This window comes from Porites lutea, chromosome 5 (genome assembly GCF_958299795.1).
Source record: "Porites lutea chromosome 5, jaPorLute2.1, whole genome shotgun sequence".
Lineage (NCBI taxonomy): Eukaryota > Metazoa > Cnidaria > Anthozoa > Scleractinia > Poritidae > Porites > Porites lutea.
Window position 1 is genome coordinate 14,920,949 of NC_133205.1, and position 16,448 is coordinate 14,937,396.

At 41.0% G+C, this 16,448-nt stretch overlaps 2 protein-coding genes across 2 annotated transcripts; both read left to right on the top strand.

Moving 5' to 3' along the window:
* The first annotated feature begins 3,140 nt into the window (after window positions 1-3,140).
* Window positions 3,141-3,551, top strand: LOC140937957 (uncharacterized). The gene has a single exon (XM_073387516.1). The coding sequence runs from the start codon at window positions 3,141-3,143 to the stop codon at window positions 3,549-3,551; it is 411 nt and encodes a 136-aa protein (XP_073243617.1).
* A 7,589-nt stretch (window positions 3,552-11,140) lies between these two features.
* Window positions 11,141-11,848, top strand: LOC140937958 (uncharacterized). The gene has a single exon (XM_073387517.1). The coding sequence runs from the start codon at window positions 11,141-11,143 to the stop codon at window positions 11,846-11,848; it is 708 nt and encodes a 235-aa protein (XP_073243618.1).
* The last annotated feature ends 4,600 nt before the right edge of the window (window positions 11,849-16,448 follow it).

Here is a 16,448-nt window from a genome sequence, read left to right on the forward strand (position 1 = left end):
ACAGACTGCAAATCACTATACAGGCATCAGTAACAGTTCAACTGTGCTTTCTGTCGAGTCAGTGAACCCCACAACAGTTGTGATCGGAACACCAGTTCGTCCCCCAAGATCCTCCTCCAGCCGCCCGTTTGCTCATAAAGGGAATATCTGGCAAGAACGATGCATTTTCCTGTTATGGATGGTTCAAGGCGTACTGTTACTGGACCAAAGGCTCCACATCCTATCAGCTGTCGAGTGGTACGAGGTACTACCACACAAATCTAGTTTATACACAGATTTCTAAACGAGACCATCTTGTTGGGACCTAAAATCCCACCTGCATTTTGTAACCACTCTAGTTGACAGATGTTGCGAAAACAAATTAGCTTGTCATAACTTTTGTCTCTAAGTGACGTTTTGAAACGTTCATGTAAAATGCCTATGCTGTAAGATCACATTTAGGTGTGATGTGTTTGGTATCTTGGTGTAATTTCACCATCACAAAGAAGCCCAGCTCACCAATTTGTTCGTGAGAACAAAAAAGGTACGTGGACATTTAATAGTGTTAAACCACCGCCCAACCAACCTCAATGGAGCATACAACGGGCGGTTTTACACAACATAACTTAGGTATGTGAGGTACTGTAGAACGGTCACAGTTCGAAGATTACTTAGCAGTGGCAACTTTGTGAATGATAAATCGCCGTGATCGGCGGAAAATGGGCTGAAAGCAAGTAAATTAAAAGGAACAGAACACTTCCAAGTATGCTATACTATATTTAGAACCACCCATTGTGCCTAGAATAGCTATTAAGAAGAAAGTATGGTACACACCCATCTTTTTCACCACTTTTCGTACAGCTCAGTTGAACCAACGATAGGTCAAGGAGTTACTGATTCAGTGATTCAGGAATGTCCTTCACTCTATTACGAGGAAGTCCCCATTTATTATGACACTGGTCACCGTCAATTAAAGGATGAGGAATGCTTTGTCTCTGATAAATTAGATTTATCAGTTACAGCCTGCTAGGCTCTAGAAAGAAACACTAGAGACCAGGCAAATTCTCTCATTTGGATGGAGCAGCGAAAAAAAAGAGTGACTGCTTTTAAGTCTTATGATGTTTACAGTTGGAAGAGGGGTAAAGGAAGGCATGCAGAGTGTTACTGCCAAATATTTTCTAGTTTTTTTGTATTTCCTTTCGAACCCTTTTAGTTTCGTTTGCGTTATCTTATAGTATTTGTGGTTTTCGCCGCGGATATACCTGCTAACATATGATTTACAAACAAAGAAATTTATTATCCTTTGTATTAGTTAGTATTGTTGAACGTGCTCAAGAAACTTTTTCAGTTCTAGTCAACGTGTCATCGTGTTAAGTTCAAAGTAAGGCTCAACGTCAACGCCGTGAAATCCCTAAAGCGGACACAGAAGTAAGTCTTTTCACTTTATGATATGTTTCGTTTCGTATTAATGATATCCAAAGTTCGTTTTCGTAGTTTTAAGGTAGTTTCTAGTTAATCTAACTATAGTTTTCGCTGCATTTATTTCTTAGTTTTCGAAACCGCTTTGTACATCGTTTTTTTCGTTTACACCGCCTAATCATCGCTTCGCTTCTTTTCAACATTGTTAACGTCTCATCGCTTCGCTTCAATAAACTTTGTTTACATCCTTATCGTCGTGAGCATCATTATTGTAGCGAAAGTTCTTAAAGCGCGTCAAGAATTTTCTGTCTTAACATGGGATTAAACGATCGTCCCGTGAGTAACGTTTGCGCTCACATTCGTTTCGAAAATTCTTAATTGATTTGTGGATTCAGTGCGTGCCATACAACGCAACATTCAAACGCTTGACTCGTCCGAATTACAATCGAAAACGTCCAAAATGGCAACGAACAAAGCCACGTGGTCAAACCAAGGAACACTGAGCGAAAGTGTTGACGTCACGCTCAGAAACAGCGATGACAGAACAGAACTCACCCATCACATTCTTGAAGATATCGAAGAAAGTTTGGAAACTCTCAAAAACGAAAAGGGAAACGAAAACGCCAAAAACTTCGATATCGATAATGAAGAGTCTCAATGGATCCGAAAATTAACGGAAAAAGGCGAAGAAAAAAAAATTCGTCGGCTGAAACAACGACGAACAAACGCATTAACGGCGGTTTCCCACAAACGAACCGACATGAACAAGTTAATGACCGACCAGAGAAACCTAGATGTTGTCAAAGCTGAACTCAATCAATTGGAGAGTTTATGTCAACAATTCCATGACGCCCATAATCTTTATTATGATGAATTAGCCACACCAGAAGAAACGGAAATCGCCTCACGTTATTTTAATGACAAGGAAAGTGACATTTTCGAGTACCGCAAGGAAGTTACTAATTGGATTCTTGAGTGCGAAGCAAGAATAAGCCATCATTTAGGAAGATTATCGGATAAGCGGTCAGTTAAGTCACGCTCATCACGTTCCTCACGTTCATCAAGGTTGTCACGCTCTTTGCAGTCTGCTCGTATGAAAGAAAAAGCCAAAGTCGCCGAATTAATGGCAGAACGCTCCTTACTAAAAGAAAAAATCAAACTGCAAGCTGCTGAAGAACAATTACAAATGGACCTCGAAAAAGCCAAAGCCAAAGCCAGAGAACGGGCGTTCAAAGAATTGGAAAGGGAACAAAAACTGAAATTACCGGAAGTAGATGAAGGAACACATGATTCTTTTCTCGCGTTACCAACACCCGCTACTGGTCGTAAACACGAACCGCCGTCGATACCTGGCAATTTCCCGATTCACTCCACCAGTATCAAAACAGAACGCAAAAAAAGAGAACTCTCACCGCTCAATTCAGAAAAACCTGAGTTTTATTACCATGCCTTTCCTGCTGAAACAAAGAAAGAAGATGTCACACATCTAACCAATATGGAGAACGAAATGCTAAAGGAAGTTTTTAAAATTCAGCACGAACAAATACAGGGAATGGTAGCCTCCCAGAATCAATTAGCAACTGCAATTTCTCTCCCTAGGGTACCCTATGGAGTTCAAAACCTTTCTGATGGCGTTCGATGCGTGCGTTCAGTCAAGAGTAACCAACAGCGCAGACAGGCTCTACTACCTTGACTAGCATCTCGTAGGAGAACCCAAAGAACTGATAAGCGGATGTCTCCATATGGAACCGGACGAAGGCTTTAAGGAAGCTCGACGCCTTCTTCAAAAGGAATATGGGGATCCGTACAAAGTTTCCACAGCGTACATGAAAAGGCTAACCGAGTGGCCAATTCTCAAGTATGACGATGGGCCTGCTCTGAAGAGCTCCTATATTTTCCTTAGTAAGTGCAATTGTGTTATGAAAACCATCTCACACTTGGCCGTCCTAAACCATCCTCCAAACATGCAGGCAGTAGTGCAGAAGCTCCCCTTCGCTCTACAAACAAAGTGGCGCAAAAACGTAGTGAAAACGAGACACAAAGACGGCAAGGTTGCAGGCTTTACAGAACTAGTAGAATTCTTAGAGTATGCTGCCGAGTCTGCAAATGATCCAGTTTATGGCAAAGAAGCGCTTAAGAGTGGCTTTCCGTAAATATCAACCCACGGTCGGCACAAGTTAAAAAATTTGATTTTGCTCATATTTGGTTCATCGATAACCCTTAATGAGTAATGAAAAACGCTGTAGTTAGTTCTCCCAAATAACGAATTCTTTTGTTAAAATTCGAGAAAACTCATTTTGCCCGTTCGGACCTCAAAATCCACTTCCGGTAAAGCGAAATTTTACACAAATTCTATCTATTCGTACGTCAAACCACAACAATTTGGCAGCCTTTGAAGAACGCGAATAGTTTTTATGACTCTTTCTTTATTATAAGGCGATAAATTTGTGAAAGCTGTAATAATTTTGTGGCCAAAAAGGTATTGTTAAAAATAGGCACCATTGACAATTTCTGCCGTTCAAAATTAAAGGGATAAAATAATGCAAATTTTTACAATGCGCTATAACTTGAAATTCCGAAAATTGACTTTCCACTGCTTAACTAGGCCCCAATCTATCAGAAAATCGAAACAAATCTCTCGGCTAACGATTTTAAGTAGCCCGCAAGACGTTGAGTTCAACCCTAATTTTGCAAAAAAAACGTGACATTGCCGTGGTTAAAAGTAGCGTTACACGGCCCGTCACGCCAGTGTTACCGATAGGTATGCTTTAAACAATTTACTTAAAGGCAGATTAAAAGCCAGTTCGAAATTAAATCTTTCAGTAAACCTATTATTCTCATTGATTGCAGCATTTTCTTCAGATACAACATTTAGGGTCCCTGGGATAGCATCACACACTTTCATGTTCAGTTAGCCTGCGAGCAAGCTCTCCTATTTGGGCAAGCAAAGCAAGCCTCACGAGAACTGGCGATTTCCCTCAAAAAATGGTATATAAACAGAACAAAATATCAAAACTAAAACTGATTACTGAATGAATTTTTGCTTTGAGAGATATTTGGGAATTAAATCATCGCCAATCAATGCCATTTGGTTTGTAAAAACTAATTTCCTTGAAGCAATTTTAAAGCCTAAAAATATTTTAGACTAAGTATTGGTGCAATAGTTCTTTTCGAAGTTTTTACCCTTGCGGGCTCTCAAAACTAAAAAAAAAAAAGCTACGTGGATGCCCCAAGAGGAGCATATACTTGTATGACAACGTGTATGAATCATGAAGCTACTGCATGACTATGACCCATTAAAACAAACTAAGAGGACTCTTTGGTGCTTTGCCAGGCTTACCATAAACTTAGTTTCAGGTTGCTTTCCACGTTTCAGTTGAAAATTCCTGAAACAAACCAACGTCTGAAAAGGCAATCGCCTATTTTCTTGGTTGGAAACTTCCAGGCGGAAGTTCGGATTTCATGTCTTCAAACCTTTTTGTAATATTAGTTTCAGGCTTTCGCGGCCGTTTTTCATTAAACAAAACTGACTTAGGAAAATGGTAAACGCGATTAGCGAACGGAATCAAAATTAATCAGTCCTGAATTCTCCTCACCAACTGCCCAAACCGTGAAGCGACCAGTTTACCAATGTAAATAGTAGAAAAGCCTTGATGCCAAGAGCCTGCGATAAAGCTTCCTCTCATCGCTATTTGCCTCCAGGGACATTTCGTCAAAGAGCAGTGAGAGGCGGGTGTATCGCAGACTATGCGTCATATATCTTAAGTACTTTGAGGGGCCTTGTTAAGTGCATAATAGATTGTAGCAAGGGCAGATCGTTGCAATATCTCTAATTACTTATTAAGAGACACCAACAGAAAACTCGCTATTCCTCTACCCCAGACAAATGTTAAGAAAAATAGTTTTTTTGGAGCAGTTCTTTGGAATAGCCTTCCTATATATTGACCAGCAGCAGGCGAAGTCTCTTGGGGTTTTGAGGGCCGCCTGCAAACAATTCTTCCCTAGGGTTTTCAGTCTTCTAGTATTCGGTTTGTGATAAAGACAAAGGTAAGGTTTTGGAGGCCTGCTTGGGCGTCTAAGTTTCATGGACTAATTAGGTTACGGAGGATGAGGAAAGTCCTCAAGTCTGTCTTTCCTTTTTAGGTGTTCCCATTCGTTCGTTACAAGGTTCTCCTTAGGTTTAGTATTATACTCTATTTTGTTTCCCTATTTTTATTTTTGTTGTTGTTGTTGTTGTTTTTTTACGGAAAAGACGATGTTCTCTTTCCAAACGCTGTTGAAAGGAACTTTCAGACTTTTAACCTGTCATCTGCAGTTCAGTATTACAGCTAGAGTTTCCATGACACTAAAACGTCAATCAGTGCAAAGTCTTTCAGGCCACAAAGCAGCCCGTACTTTTTGCGTAAGCCAAGAAGGCGGAATAGTCGAGGTAATGGTCTGGAGCAAAACAAAATGGTCGTTCCTTCTTGTCTGGAGCAGAGGGGGCACAGTGGGGAGGGGAGAGGTGAGTGAGACTGGGGAGAGAAACGAAAAATAAGTCTAAAAAATACAATAGAAAATGACAAAGAAAAAATAAAAGAAAGAAACAAGAAAAAAAAAAGTTTTGCAGTCTAAAAGCAGTTGAAAAGTTAGTACTACCAAATCCGTTCCTGCTGATCAATAACAAAGCGCCAAAAGTGTTGAATACCGTATTTCTTCGAATAAGCGCCCAACCTCGAATTAGCGCCCACCTCGAATAAGCGCCCATCCTAAAGGCAGCAAAGTTAATAAGCGCCCACCCCCACCCCACTCTCTCCCACACAAACTCAAATAAGAGATAAGTAATAAAGAGACCCTCCCGAAGAAGGCGTTTTCTTCAGAGCATTTAACAGAAACCTTCCTTTGTTACATCTCCGCTTGTTGTTATTACCATTTATTGTTTTGTTGCAAAACTAACATACTACACTTGCTGAGAATGGCTAAAATTTAATAAGCGCCCAGCCTCGAATAAGCACCCACCTCGAATAAGCGCCCACTCTCAAGGTCCAAAAATTTAATAAGTGCCCAGGGTGGTTAATCGAATAAATGCGGTATATAACATAAAAATTTGTAAATGAAGGACGTAGTTAACCTGTAACAGGCCTTAAGGTAGTTGGGAAAACGCAAAGAAAAGTGGGCTAGAAAAAATGGCGAAGGGGCGGGGTTAGGGAGAGAGGGCGAAAGGTCCTCCTACTCTCTCCCTCTTACTCTCTTCCACGTTTGTTTTCCTCTGTTCCCCAATTCGCGCCACTGTCATCCACTATCCACTATCCACTGTCTACTATGCCTGGAATAGGCTAGTTCATAGTGGGCCACAGAGTTTTTTTCCAATGGTGATGCAAGGGATCTATAGATGTCCATTTAGGAGCATTTGCCATTTTTAAAAGCTCATGATCTCGCTGCAACTATTCCTGCTTTAGCATTAGTAAAACGACACTTTTTTTTTCTATTTTCCGTTTTGCTGTAGAGGAAAGTTTTTGGTGATTTGTTTTTGATGGTGTTTCATCGTTGATCGAAACGAGTTAAAATGTTTTCTGAAACGTTCGTTACAATGAACTTTATAAGCGTGATAGTAATACATCGAAACGTACATTTATACTTATACATAATTACTTGAAAGAGAAAACTCGCAAGAAAAAAAAAAGAGTTCTAATTAGTTAATATTGGTTATCCCCGTCTTAAATTTAACGTATTTATGCCTTTCGACCCATGTTTAAATTAATAAAACACACCACTGTACTTGTTTAAAGTTTGTTTTCGTTGGGCTCCGGTCGTCGAAGTCTTGCCGACGTCGCTCCAAAAAGCCGACTTTTGGGCAGTTCTACACTATATATTGTATCCAAACAAAATGAATCTTCCAAATAAGATAAGTGTATGGAAAGATGTAATATAGATTGTATGCTGGAATTTGGCATGTGATCAGCGTTGAATAGAGTGTTGAAAGTGAATCTGTCGTTAACACCGCTGGCGTGACGGGCTGTGTCACGCTATTTTTAACCACTGGAATGTCGCGATTTTTCCCAAAATTAGGGTTGAACTCAGCGTCTTGCGGGCTACTTAAAATCGTTTCCCAGATATTTGTTTCGATTTTCTGATATATTGGGGCCTAGTTAAGCAGTAGAAAGTCAATTTGCGAAATTCTAAGTTATAGCGCATTGTAAAAATGTACATTATCTTAACCCTATAATTTTGAACGTTAGAAATTGCCAGTACGGCCTATTTTTAACAATACCTTTTTGGCCACAAACTTATTACAGCTTTCACAAATTTATCGTCTTATAAGAAAGAAGGGGTCATAAAAACTATTCGTCTTCTACAAAGGCTGCCAAATCGTTGTGGTTTGACGTACGAGTCAATGGAATTTGTGTAAAATTTCGCTTTACCGGAAGTGGATTTTGAGCTCCGAATGGGCAAAATGAGTTTTCTCGAATTTTAACAAAAGAATTCCTTATTTGGGAAAACTAACTACAGCATGTTTCATTACTCATTAAGGGTTATCGATGAGCCAAAAATGAGCGAAATTCGAATTTTGAACTTGTGCCACAAAAAGTCGATTTTGGTTGATATTTACAGACAGTCGCTCTTAATAAGGCACGACAACGGACAAACGGCCCTCCACAGAGCAACAAAGGGTCTCTACCCTTCAAGCCTAAAGTTGATAGTTTCGCCACTGGCTTGGATACCGTCCTCAAGCCCCTGTCTTCACACGGGACCGGGTCATCAAACCAAAACGTCAACATACGAAGATGTCCCCTGTGCGAAAAGTCACATGACCTGGAAGATTGTGATGCCTACAAGAAAAAGTCCGTGGAACAAAGGAAGTCCTTCTTATCAGAGAAAGCGCTCTGTTATGCTTGTTACGGCAAGAATCACCTCTCGAAGAATTGCACAAAAAAGAGAAAATGTAAGAAATGCAAAAGGCCACACCCCACTCTACTCCATATAGAAGGCTTCTCCCTCGACAAAGAAAGTGGCGCCGTTAACAGAGAAACGTCTGGCAACAATAAACCGCTTAAGGTGAACAATGCATGTGTGGACATCCCCCAAGAGTCTAATCTTGAAAACGATATCCTGATGAACACCATTCTCCCTGTGGTGGTGACACAGAAAGGCACCAACAAAGCAATGAAGACGTACGCATTTTATGATAATGGAAGCGCAGGATGCTTTATCACCTAACGTCTCACGACGCACCTTGCGGCAACAAGTACCGTTACGAAGATTCAATTAGGAACTTTGCACGACCAGAGCCTTGTAGACAGCGCCATTGTCAAAGATCTTGTTATAACTGACTTGAACGGCAAGAATCCGGTTGAGCTTCCAAGAGCCTACACAAGACAAGAGATTCCTGCCGACACCGAACAGATTCCCACTCCAGAAATCGTCAGCCGTATTGAGCACCTAAAGAAGATTGCTTCCGAAATCCCAGTTTATGATCGTGAATTAGAAATTGGACTTTAAATCGGAACTGTCCAAACGCGCTGAACCCACTCAGTGTGGTTCCAAACGAAGGCGATGGTCCTTTCGCATTACAGCTGAAGCATGGCTGGACGGTCAGCAGTCCACTACATTTGACCTCCGTCTCACAGAAGGCCACTATGAAATCCCTCTTCCATTCCGGCAATCTGAAGTGGATCTACCGAACAACCAACAGCAAGCCGTCAAAACGAGCGCTCTGGCAAAGAAAGAAAATGATCCAGAACCACCAATACCGGAACGACTATGTAGCCTTCATCAACGAAATAATTAATAAAGGTTACTCAGAGAAGGTCTCTCAAGAAATCTTAAAAACAGATCCTGGTAAGGCGTGGTACATTCCAAATCATGGTGTGTATCATCTGAAAAAGCCCGACAAGATCAGAGTGGTTTTCAATTGCAGCGCCAAGTTTGCTGGAACGTCCCTCAACGACCAACTACTTCAAGGGCCCGATCTCACAAATTCACTAGTCGGCGTCCTAACTCGTTTTAGACAAGAGTCAGTGGCCTTTATGACTGATATCGATGCCATGTTCTATCAAGTCTTTGTTCCCGAAGAGCAACGTGACTTCTTACCTTTCCTATGGTGGCCAAACGGAGACCTAACGGCTCAACTTGAGGAGTAACGAATGACAGTTCACCCCTTCGGAGCTGTTTCCTCACCGAGCTGCGCTAATTACGCCCTGCGAAAGACAGCAAACGACAATGAAGAAGAATACGGAGGTGCTGTTGCAATTACCTTGCGCCGAAACTTCTACGTGGACGACTGCCTCCGTTCTGTTAGCACCGAAGCTAAAGCCAAGGAACAGATCCAAGGTTTGCGTCAAGTATGCGCAAAAGGCAGATTTCACCTCGCTAAGTTCATCTGCAACCAACGGAATGTCCTCGAGTCCATTCCTGAGGAAGAACGTTCCAAAGATGTGAAAACGTTAGACCTGAATTACGATGAGCTGCCCATTGAACGTGCTCTTGGTGTACAGTGGTGCGTCGAGTCCGACACCTTCAGATTTCGTATTACTATCAAGGATAAACCTCTAACGAGAAGAGGAATACTTTCAATCGTATCATCAATCTACGATCCCCTAGGATTTGCGGCTCCATTCACATTGAAAGCTAAGAAGTTGCTCCAAGACCTTTGCAAAGACGAAAAGCTAGGATGGGACGACGAACTCCCCGAACCCTACCGAAACCGTCGGGAAAACTGGAGAAGAGAGTTGCCCATGCTCGAACGCATACTTGTCCCTCCTTGCGTGAAGCCAATAGACTTTGGAGAAGTGAAGTCCACACAAGTACACATATTTTCTGACGCAAGTTCCGTAGGCTATAGCTCCATGGCATACCTATGTCATTACAAAGCTATTCCAGCATTTCTCTGACTGGTATCACTCAAGGAAAGCCCTCGCAGTATTCTTGAGAGTAAAACCCATTCTACAAGAAAGAAGGCTTAAGAAAGTCAACGAACAACATGGCCCCTCCACCACCGTTAACGATAAAGCAGGCGAGCTGAATATGGATTGCTCATCACTAACAGTGCAGGAATTAGAAGAAGCAGAGCGATCAATAATTCGTTTTTCACAGTCCCAAAGCTTTTATAACGAGTTGAAGAACCTCGACCAAACAAGCTATGACAAGCCTGGTCATGAACATACACTCCTTCAGAAGAGAAAGAACGAAGTATCGATAGAGGTCTGTTACGAGTCGGTGGCCGGTTGAATCATGCTGACATACCAGAAGAATCCAAACATCCCGTTATTTTGCCTCGGAAGAGTCACGTGACAACGCTGATCATCCGTCACATGCACGAGCAACTCAGCCATGCAGAACGCGGACATGTCCTCGCAAAACTACGCGAACAGTACTGGATCATTAAAGCTAACTCCGCAGTTCGTCAGCTGATTTCCTCGTGTGTGATATGCTGAAGAATTAAGTCCACCCCTTAAGACCAGAAAATGGCTGATTTGCCCGAGAACCGATTGACCCCGGCACCCCCCTTCACTTACGTCGGAGTGGACCATTTTGGACTGTACATAACAAAAGAAGGTTGAAGGAACGCAAAAGATATGGGGCACTGTTTACATGCCTTGTAAGCAGAGCTGTTCATATTGAAGCCCACTCCCTCGATACAGACTCCTTCCTGAACACACTTCGCCCCTTCATCGCCCGTCGCGGTCAGGTATGCAAAATAAGAAGCGACAATGGCACCAATTTTGTTGGTGCAAGACGAGAGCTTCGCGAGGCTATCAACGAGATGGATCAGAAAGAAATTACAGAAAAACTTCGCCAGCAAAACATCGACTGGAAATTCAATCCCCCTGCTGCAAGTCATATGGGCGCAGTCTGGGAAAGACAAATACGGACAACACGTCGAATTCTTGATACTCTACTACGTGAACACGGAAGTCGTTTAGATGATGAATCCTTGCAAACCCTTATGTGTGAAGTTGAATTTATCATCAACTCAAGACCCCTGACTGTTATTTCCAGCGATGTTAAGGACCCCTACCCTTTATCACCAAACCAGATCCTGACAATGAAGACAAGGATTGTCCTGCCACCGCCTGGGAAGTTCCAACGCAATTACGTCTACATGCGCCGACGATGGCGTCGTGTTCAGTACCTCTGCAACCTATTTTGGTCGCGATGGAAATGGGAGTACTTACCAACGCTTCAGGAGAGGGCCAAGTGGAACAAAGTAAAGCGCAACCTGAAGGTCAACGACGTCGTTCTGGTTAGAGATGAAACTGCACCTCGAAATGTTTGGCCTATAGGCGTGGTAACCAGAGTAGAACCAGATTCTAAGGGTCTCGTCAGAAGTGTCATCCTTAGAACGCATACAACGGAGCTGCATAGACCGGTTAATAAGCTAATCCTTATGCTGACCGCAGAGGAACGGATGGATGCTACTCAAGACACGGAAGAAGTTGCTGACAAGCTCTCGCAGACAGTAAAGGAATGAACATTATTTGAACATTTAATGCATGGTTATGTTTAAGCTACAAACTGATTTATGTTTTAGTTACACTGTTTGTTTAGTTCTTTGTTTATCCTGATTTATATAGTGTTAAACAACTTGTAGTGTTTAAGGGACCGGGAATGTTACTGCCAAATATTTTCTGTTTTTTTTGTATTTCCTTTCGAACCCTTTTAGTTTTGTTTGCGTTATTATCTTATAGTACTTGTGGTTTTCGCCGTGGATATACCTGCTTACGTATGATTTACAAACAAAGAAATCTATTATCATTTGTATTAGTTAGTATTGTCGAACGTGCTCAAGAAACTTTTTCAGTTCTAGTCAACGTGTCATCGTGTTAAGTTCAAAGTAAGGCTCAACGTCAACACCGTGAAATCCCTAAAGCGGACACGGAAGTAAGTCTTTTCACTTTATGATATGTTACGTTTTATAAAGCCTTTTTTGCATCGTATTAATGATATCCAAAGTTTGTTTTCGTAGTTTTAAGGTAGTTTCTAGTTAATCTAACTATAGTTTTCGCTGTATTTATTTCTTAGTTTTCGAAACCGCTTTGTACATTGTTTTCTTCGTTTACACCGCCTAATCATCGCATCGCTTCTTTTCAACATTGTTAACGTCTCATCGCTTCGCTTCAATAAACTTTGTTTACATCCTTATCGTCGTGAGCATCATTATTGTAGCGAAAGTTCTTAAAGGGCGTCAAGAATTTTCTGTCTTAACGTGGGATTAAACAATCGTCCTGTGAGTAACGTTTTGCGCTCACGCAGAGAACTTCGTTTCTGAGGGCTCAACTCCATCAATATTTGTACAATGAAGATTGAATCAAGGTCAAATGTACTAGCAAGTTGCTTGGGAAAAAATACCTTAAGTATATTTTGTTCCCTTAGACAAGATGTAAAAGTTTTGTGTTTTAAATTAGTAATGAAGGTCTATAATAGATGGCCTGGCAAAAATCCCAAGGATTGTTCAATTATCTCTAACAATGTACAATTATCTATAGAGGGGGAATTGGGACAACAATGTAATTGAATCGAGTTTCATGCCATTGCACCATTAACGCCATGTCATTGAATCATACATCATTCTATCCGACAACATACTTCATGTCATTGGATGGGACTTCATTTTATTAGATCATACGTCATTCTAACGTATCATATATTTTATGTCATTGGATTGGGCTTCATGTCATTGCAACGCATCATTCTCCCAGAAAACCACATTTGCGTTATTGAATCTAAATTCATGTCATTGGATCGTAGACCATTCGATGGAACTACGTCATGCCACTGTATCGAACTTCATGTCATTGGATCAGAAACGTCATTCCATCGGGCCAGCAGCTTATTGAAAAAAAGGTTGTCTCCCAGAATGCTTTTCAGATTATTTTCCGCGAGGTTGTTCTTCATAGGTGGTGTTTTGCTGTGTGAAAAGTGTGGCTTGAGATGGACAACTTAATGAAAGGAATGGACACTTTACTCCGTGAGGTGGTTGACCACCTGGAAAGAAATACAAGTTTCACGAAGTAGTGTTACATGGTGAAACTCTTGTTTTTCCACCACTAGGACCTTTGCGAGCCATTGCAGAAGTAGAAAGCAGTGTTACTTTTTGTGAAACTTGTCTCGCAATGGAAGTTCGAAAAAGTTTCACGAAACCGACTATGTTACACGGTGCAACGCCTGCTGAAAATTGATACGCAGCGCTGTTGCACACAAGTTTCAGCTAACAGTTTCAACATATAATGGCGGCTTTAGGAGTATTTCTCATATTTTCTCCTCTTTTCACTGTCAGATAGCCGAGAAGGTGACAAAGAGCTTCCAATCATGACAGGCATTTTGGAGGAGAAGCAAAATGGTTATTATCATAATGTTTACGTTGATTTTTTTCCCTATCTCTGACTCTAGAAATACATGTAGCAATGCCCTTTTCCAGTAGGGTCAAAACAGATTCTGAGGGAAGGGATAACCAGGCATTTTTAGTAGAAAATGTTTTTTTCTGGGGGGGGAATGGAACCAAAAGAAACTCCATGGGTAGAGCATGCATCTTTTCTGCAATAACTCGATGGTTAAAAAACCGCGAGTCGAACCAAGAGCTGCCCTTAGCAGAATTTATGACAAACTGTGAACAGTGCAGGCAATAGTTAAAACATCATATTTTTTATTGCTTGTTGAACAGGATCTGAACAGGAAACCATATGCAGCAAAGATATGAGTGCAGCTGAGATCTTCAATTCTTATCGTAATGAAGTGGTTGCCCACCAATGTGGCACTCCGTTTATTTCAGTAAACAGGATGCAAATATCACTGCTTATGCAACTGATGTGCATTAATAAAGATCCAAGACCAGATCTGACTAAACCACTTAATGTGAACTTTGTTGATGAACATGGAGCTGATGTTGGTGGACCAACAAAAGAGTATTTCCACGAGGCAATATCAATCTTAAGTAAGGTGGACACTCTTTACAATATTCAGCTGTTTGGTGGGCAAGAAGGCCATTTACTTCCCTTGTATGGCGTTGATGCCATCTCTTCAGGTTGCAGGCAGGTACAAAAGTCAGACCGCATCAACTTGGACCACCAGTCCGGGTCGGATCAACTCGGATTGACTCGGACCAACTCGGATCGAATAAAAAAATAAAAATAAAACAAAATTGGACTTGGATCAACTCGGAGCAATCAAAAAAATTTAAATTAAATTAGCAAAACTGAAAGTTTAACCCATTTGGAGGGTAAAAAAGGCCAGATCATCCTTTTTTTCTCCGTGGCTTCAGACGCCATTTTGTTTTACTAGTGCTAGTTCCTCTCAGATCATGTTATAAACTCGTGGTTGTGGTTGCGTTACATGACGCGCTCTGCTTCACAGATATGGATGACCTCGAGGAAGGTAAAATCTCAACCATCTTTCTCAATGACTTTGTTTCATTCCAAGAAAATGATAGTTTCAGTCGCCTAGAATATACATTTGCTTATTTTTTTTATTTTATTGCAGCTTTTTGTCACAAAGCAAAGAAGTTGAGGTGAGCGTGATCATAAGTTATGCGCATAATTTTTGTTTAACAAGTGTACTGAATTATTTATGAGAAAAGCATCAAAAGCCTGGTCAGTTAATCGCATTTAGATAGTTAGCGAAGAGTGTTCTCATTGACATTCCTGTTTTTGTTTTTTTCTGCAGGACTTCTGAAACAAGCTGTATTTTTGTCGATGACAATGACAACGAGTCTGACACGAGGTGAGCTCCAATATGCAACCAGTTTTTTCGCTTGTCACTGTATTGTCAATTTCCAAAGGAAGGGACCCTATTTCAAGTACCATGTACGGAAAGGTTTTGAAATTGTATCTGTTGCAAAAAGCTGCAGGAAGTTGCTTAAATGCTGGTTTTGTACTAGCACATTAGGGTAAACATGAGCACAATGATCGTGAGAACTGTATAATTTTGTGCCTATGCATGACTTGTTACGCTTATATCTGCTGCAGTACTTCCTAGATAATCCTGCTTATTTTACAATGTATCTACACATTCATTTAGATCTTATCTGGCAAACCACCCTATTTTCCAAGGAAAGAAAAAAAACTAGACACTTCCGGTGCAAATGCCCCACCCCATAAAGGAAAATTTCAAATTCCCTACTCCCCGGGCACAATAAGAGGTGGTCAAATGCCTGGGGTATGCCCGGGAAGGGGATGTTGAAATTAACTTATAATTGGCCCCTTCAGTAGCAGTAATCAAGAGCAGCTGCACATATATCTTTTTTTCAATTTGCTTATTTACATTTGGTCAAGTATTTCCAGTAAGATCTGACACCAGAAAAGCTTTACTTTGATTTTCCTGACTTGCAGGGTTACCAGTGTGGTGACACTATGAACAGTGATTTTGTTGAGACTAAGGGAATTATCAAGAAATCTACCGTTAGTTGTGAAAGTTTCTCCTTCAGTGTTCTGTGTATTTGGAAACTACTCATCAAATAATCCTGCTGGGTACTTCCAAGTCAGAGTCAGGAAGATTCTCTCAGTTGTTCTAAGGCTTGTAGAACCGTTCTGTTGCAAAGATAAGTAATGAATGTCTATAATAGATGGTTAGGCTGCTCTCCTGATGCAAAACTAACGTTTCTTGAAAAGTTGGTATCGGAGAGTCCAAATGCCCATATGAACAGAGACAATGACCTCCCGGTAATGGAACAGGCCAACAAAAACTGGAAATGGTAAGTTAATTCTCATCAATTTAACGTGCGATCTCTCTTTCAGTATCTAAACACTGACTTGAAACTTGCTTTCTTTTCTTTTCCAAACTAAGGAAAGTTGCACGCAAAAAAGTGAGGTAGCCAAAGCCAATTTAAGTGGGGTCAACTGCTGTCACAAATGTGATTACCTAATAAGGGTGTGACACTGTTAATAATTACTTAGAACTGAAAAGAGACAAAAGAGATTCTTGTACGTGTGGAGTCAAGTCGACAAGCAATCAACGAAAATTTTGTATCGAGAGCAGTTAGTGTTGAGCTTGATGTAAACTTGTATAGAGAATTTAATCAGAGCATTAAAGCAATTCACAACACAAGTGGCACCTCCAATGGGACGACACGAAAGTGA

Excerpts from the sequence above, each read along its gene's own strand:
- LOC140937958 (XM_073387517.1), top strand. The coding sequence starts at position 11,141 with ATGGATCAGAAAGAAATTACAGAAAAACTTCGCCAGCAAAACATCGAC.
- LOC140937957 (XM_073387516.1), top strand. The coding sequence starts at position 3,141 with ATGGAACCGGACGAAGGCTTTAAGGAAGCTCGACGCCTTCTTCAAAAG.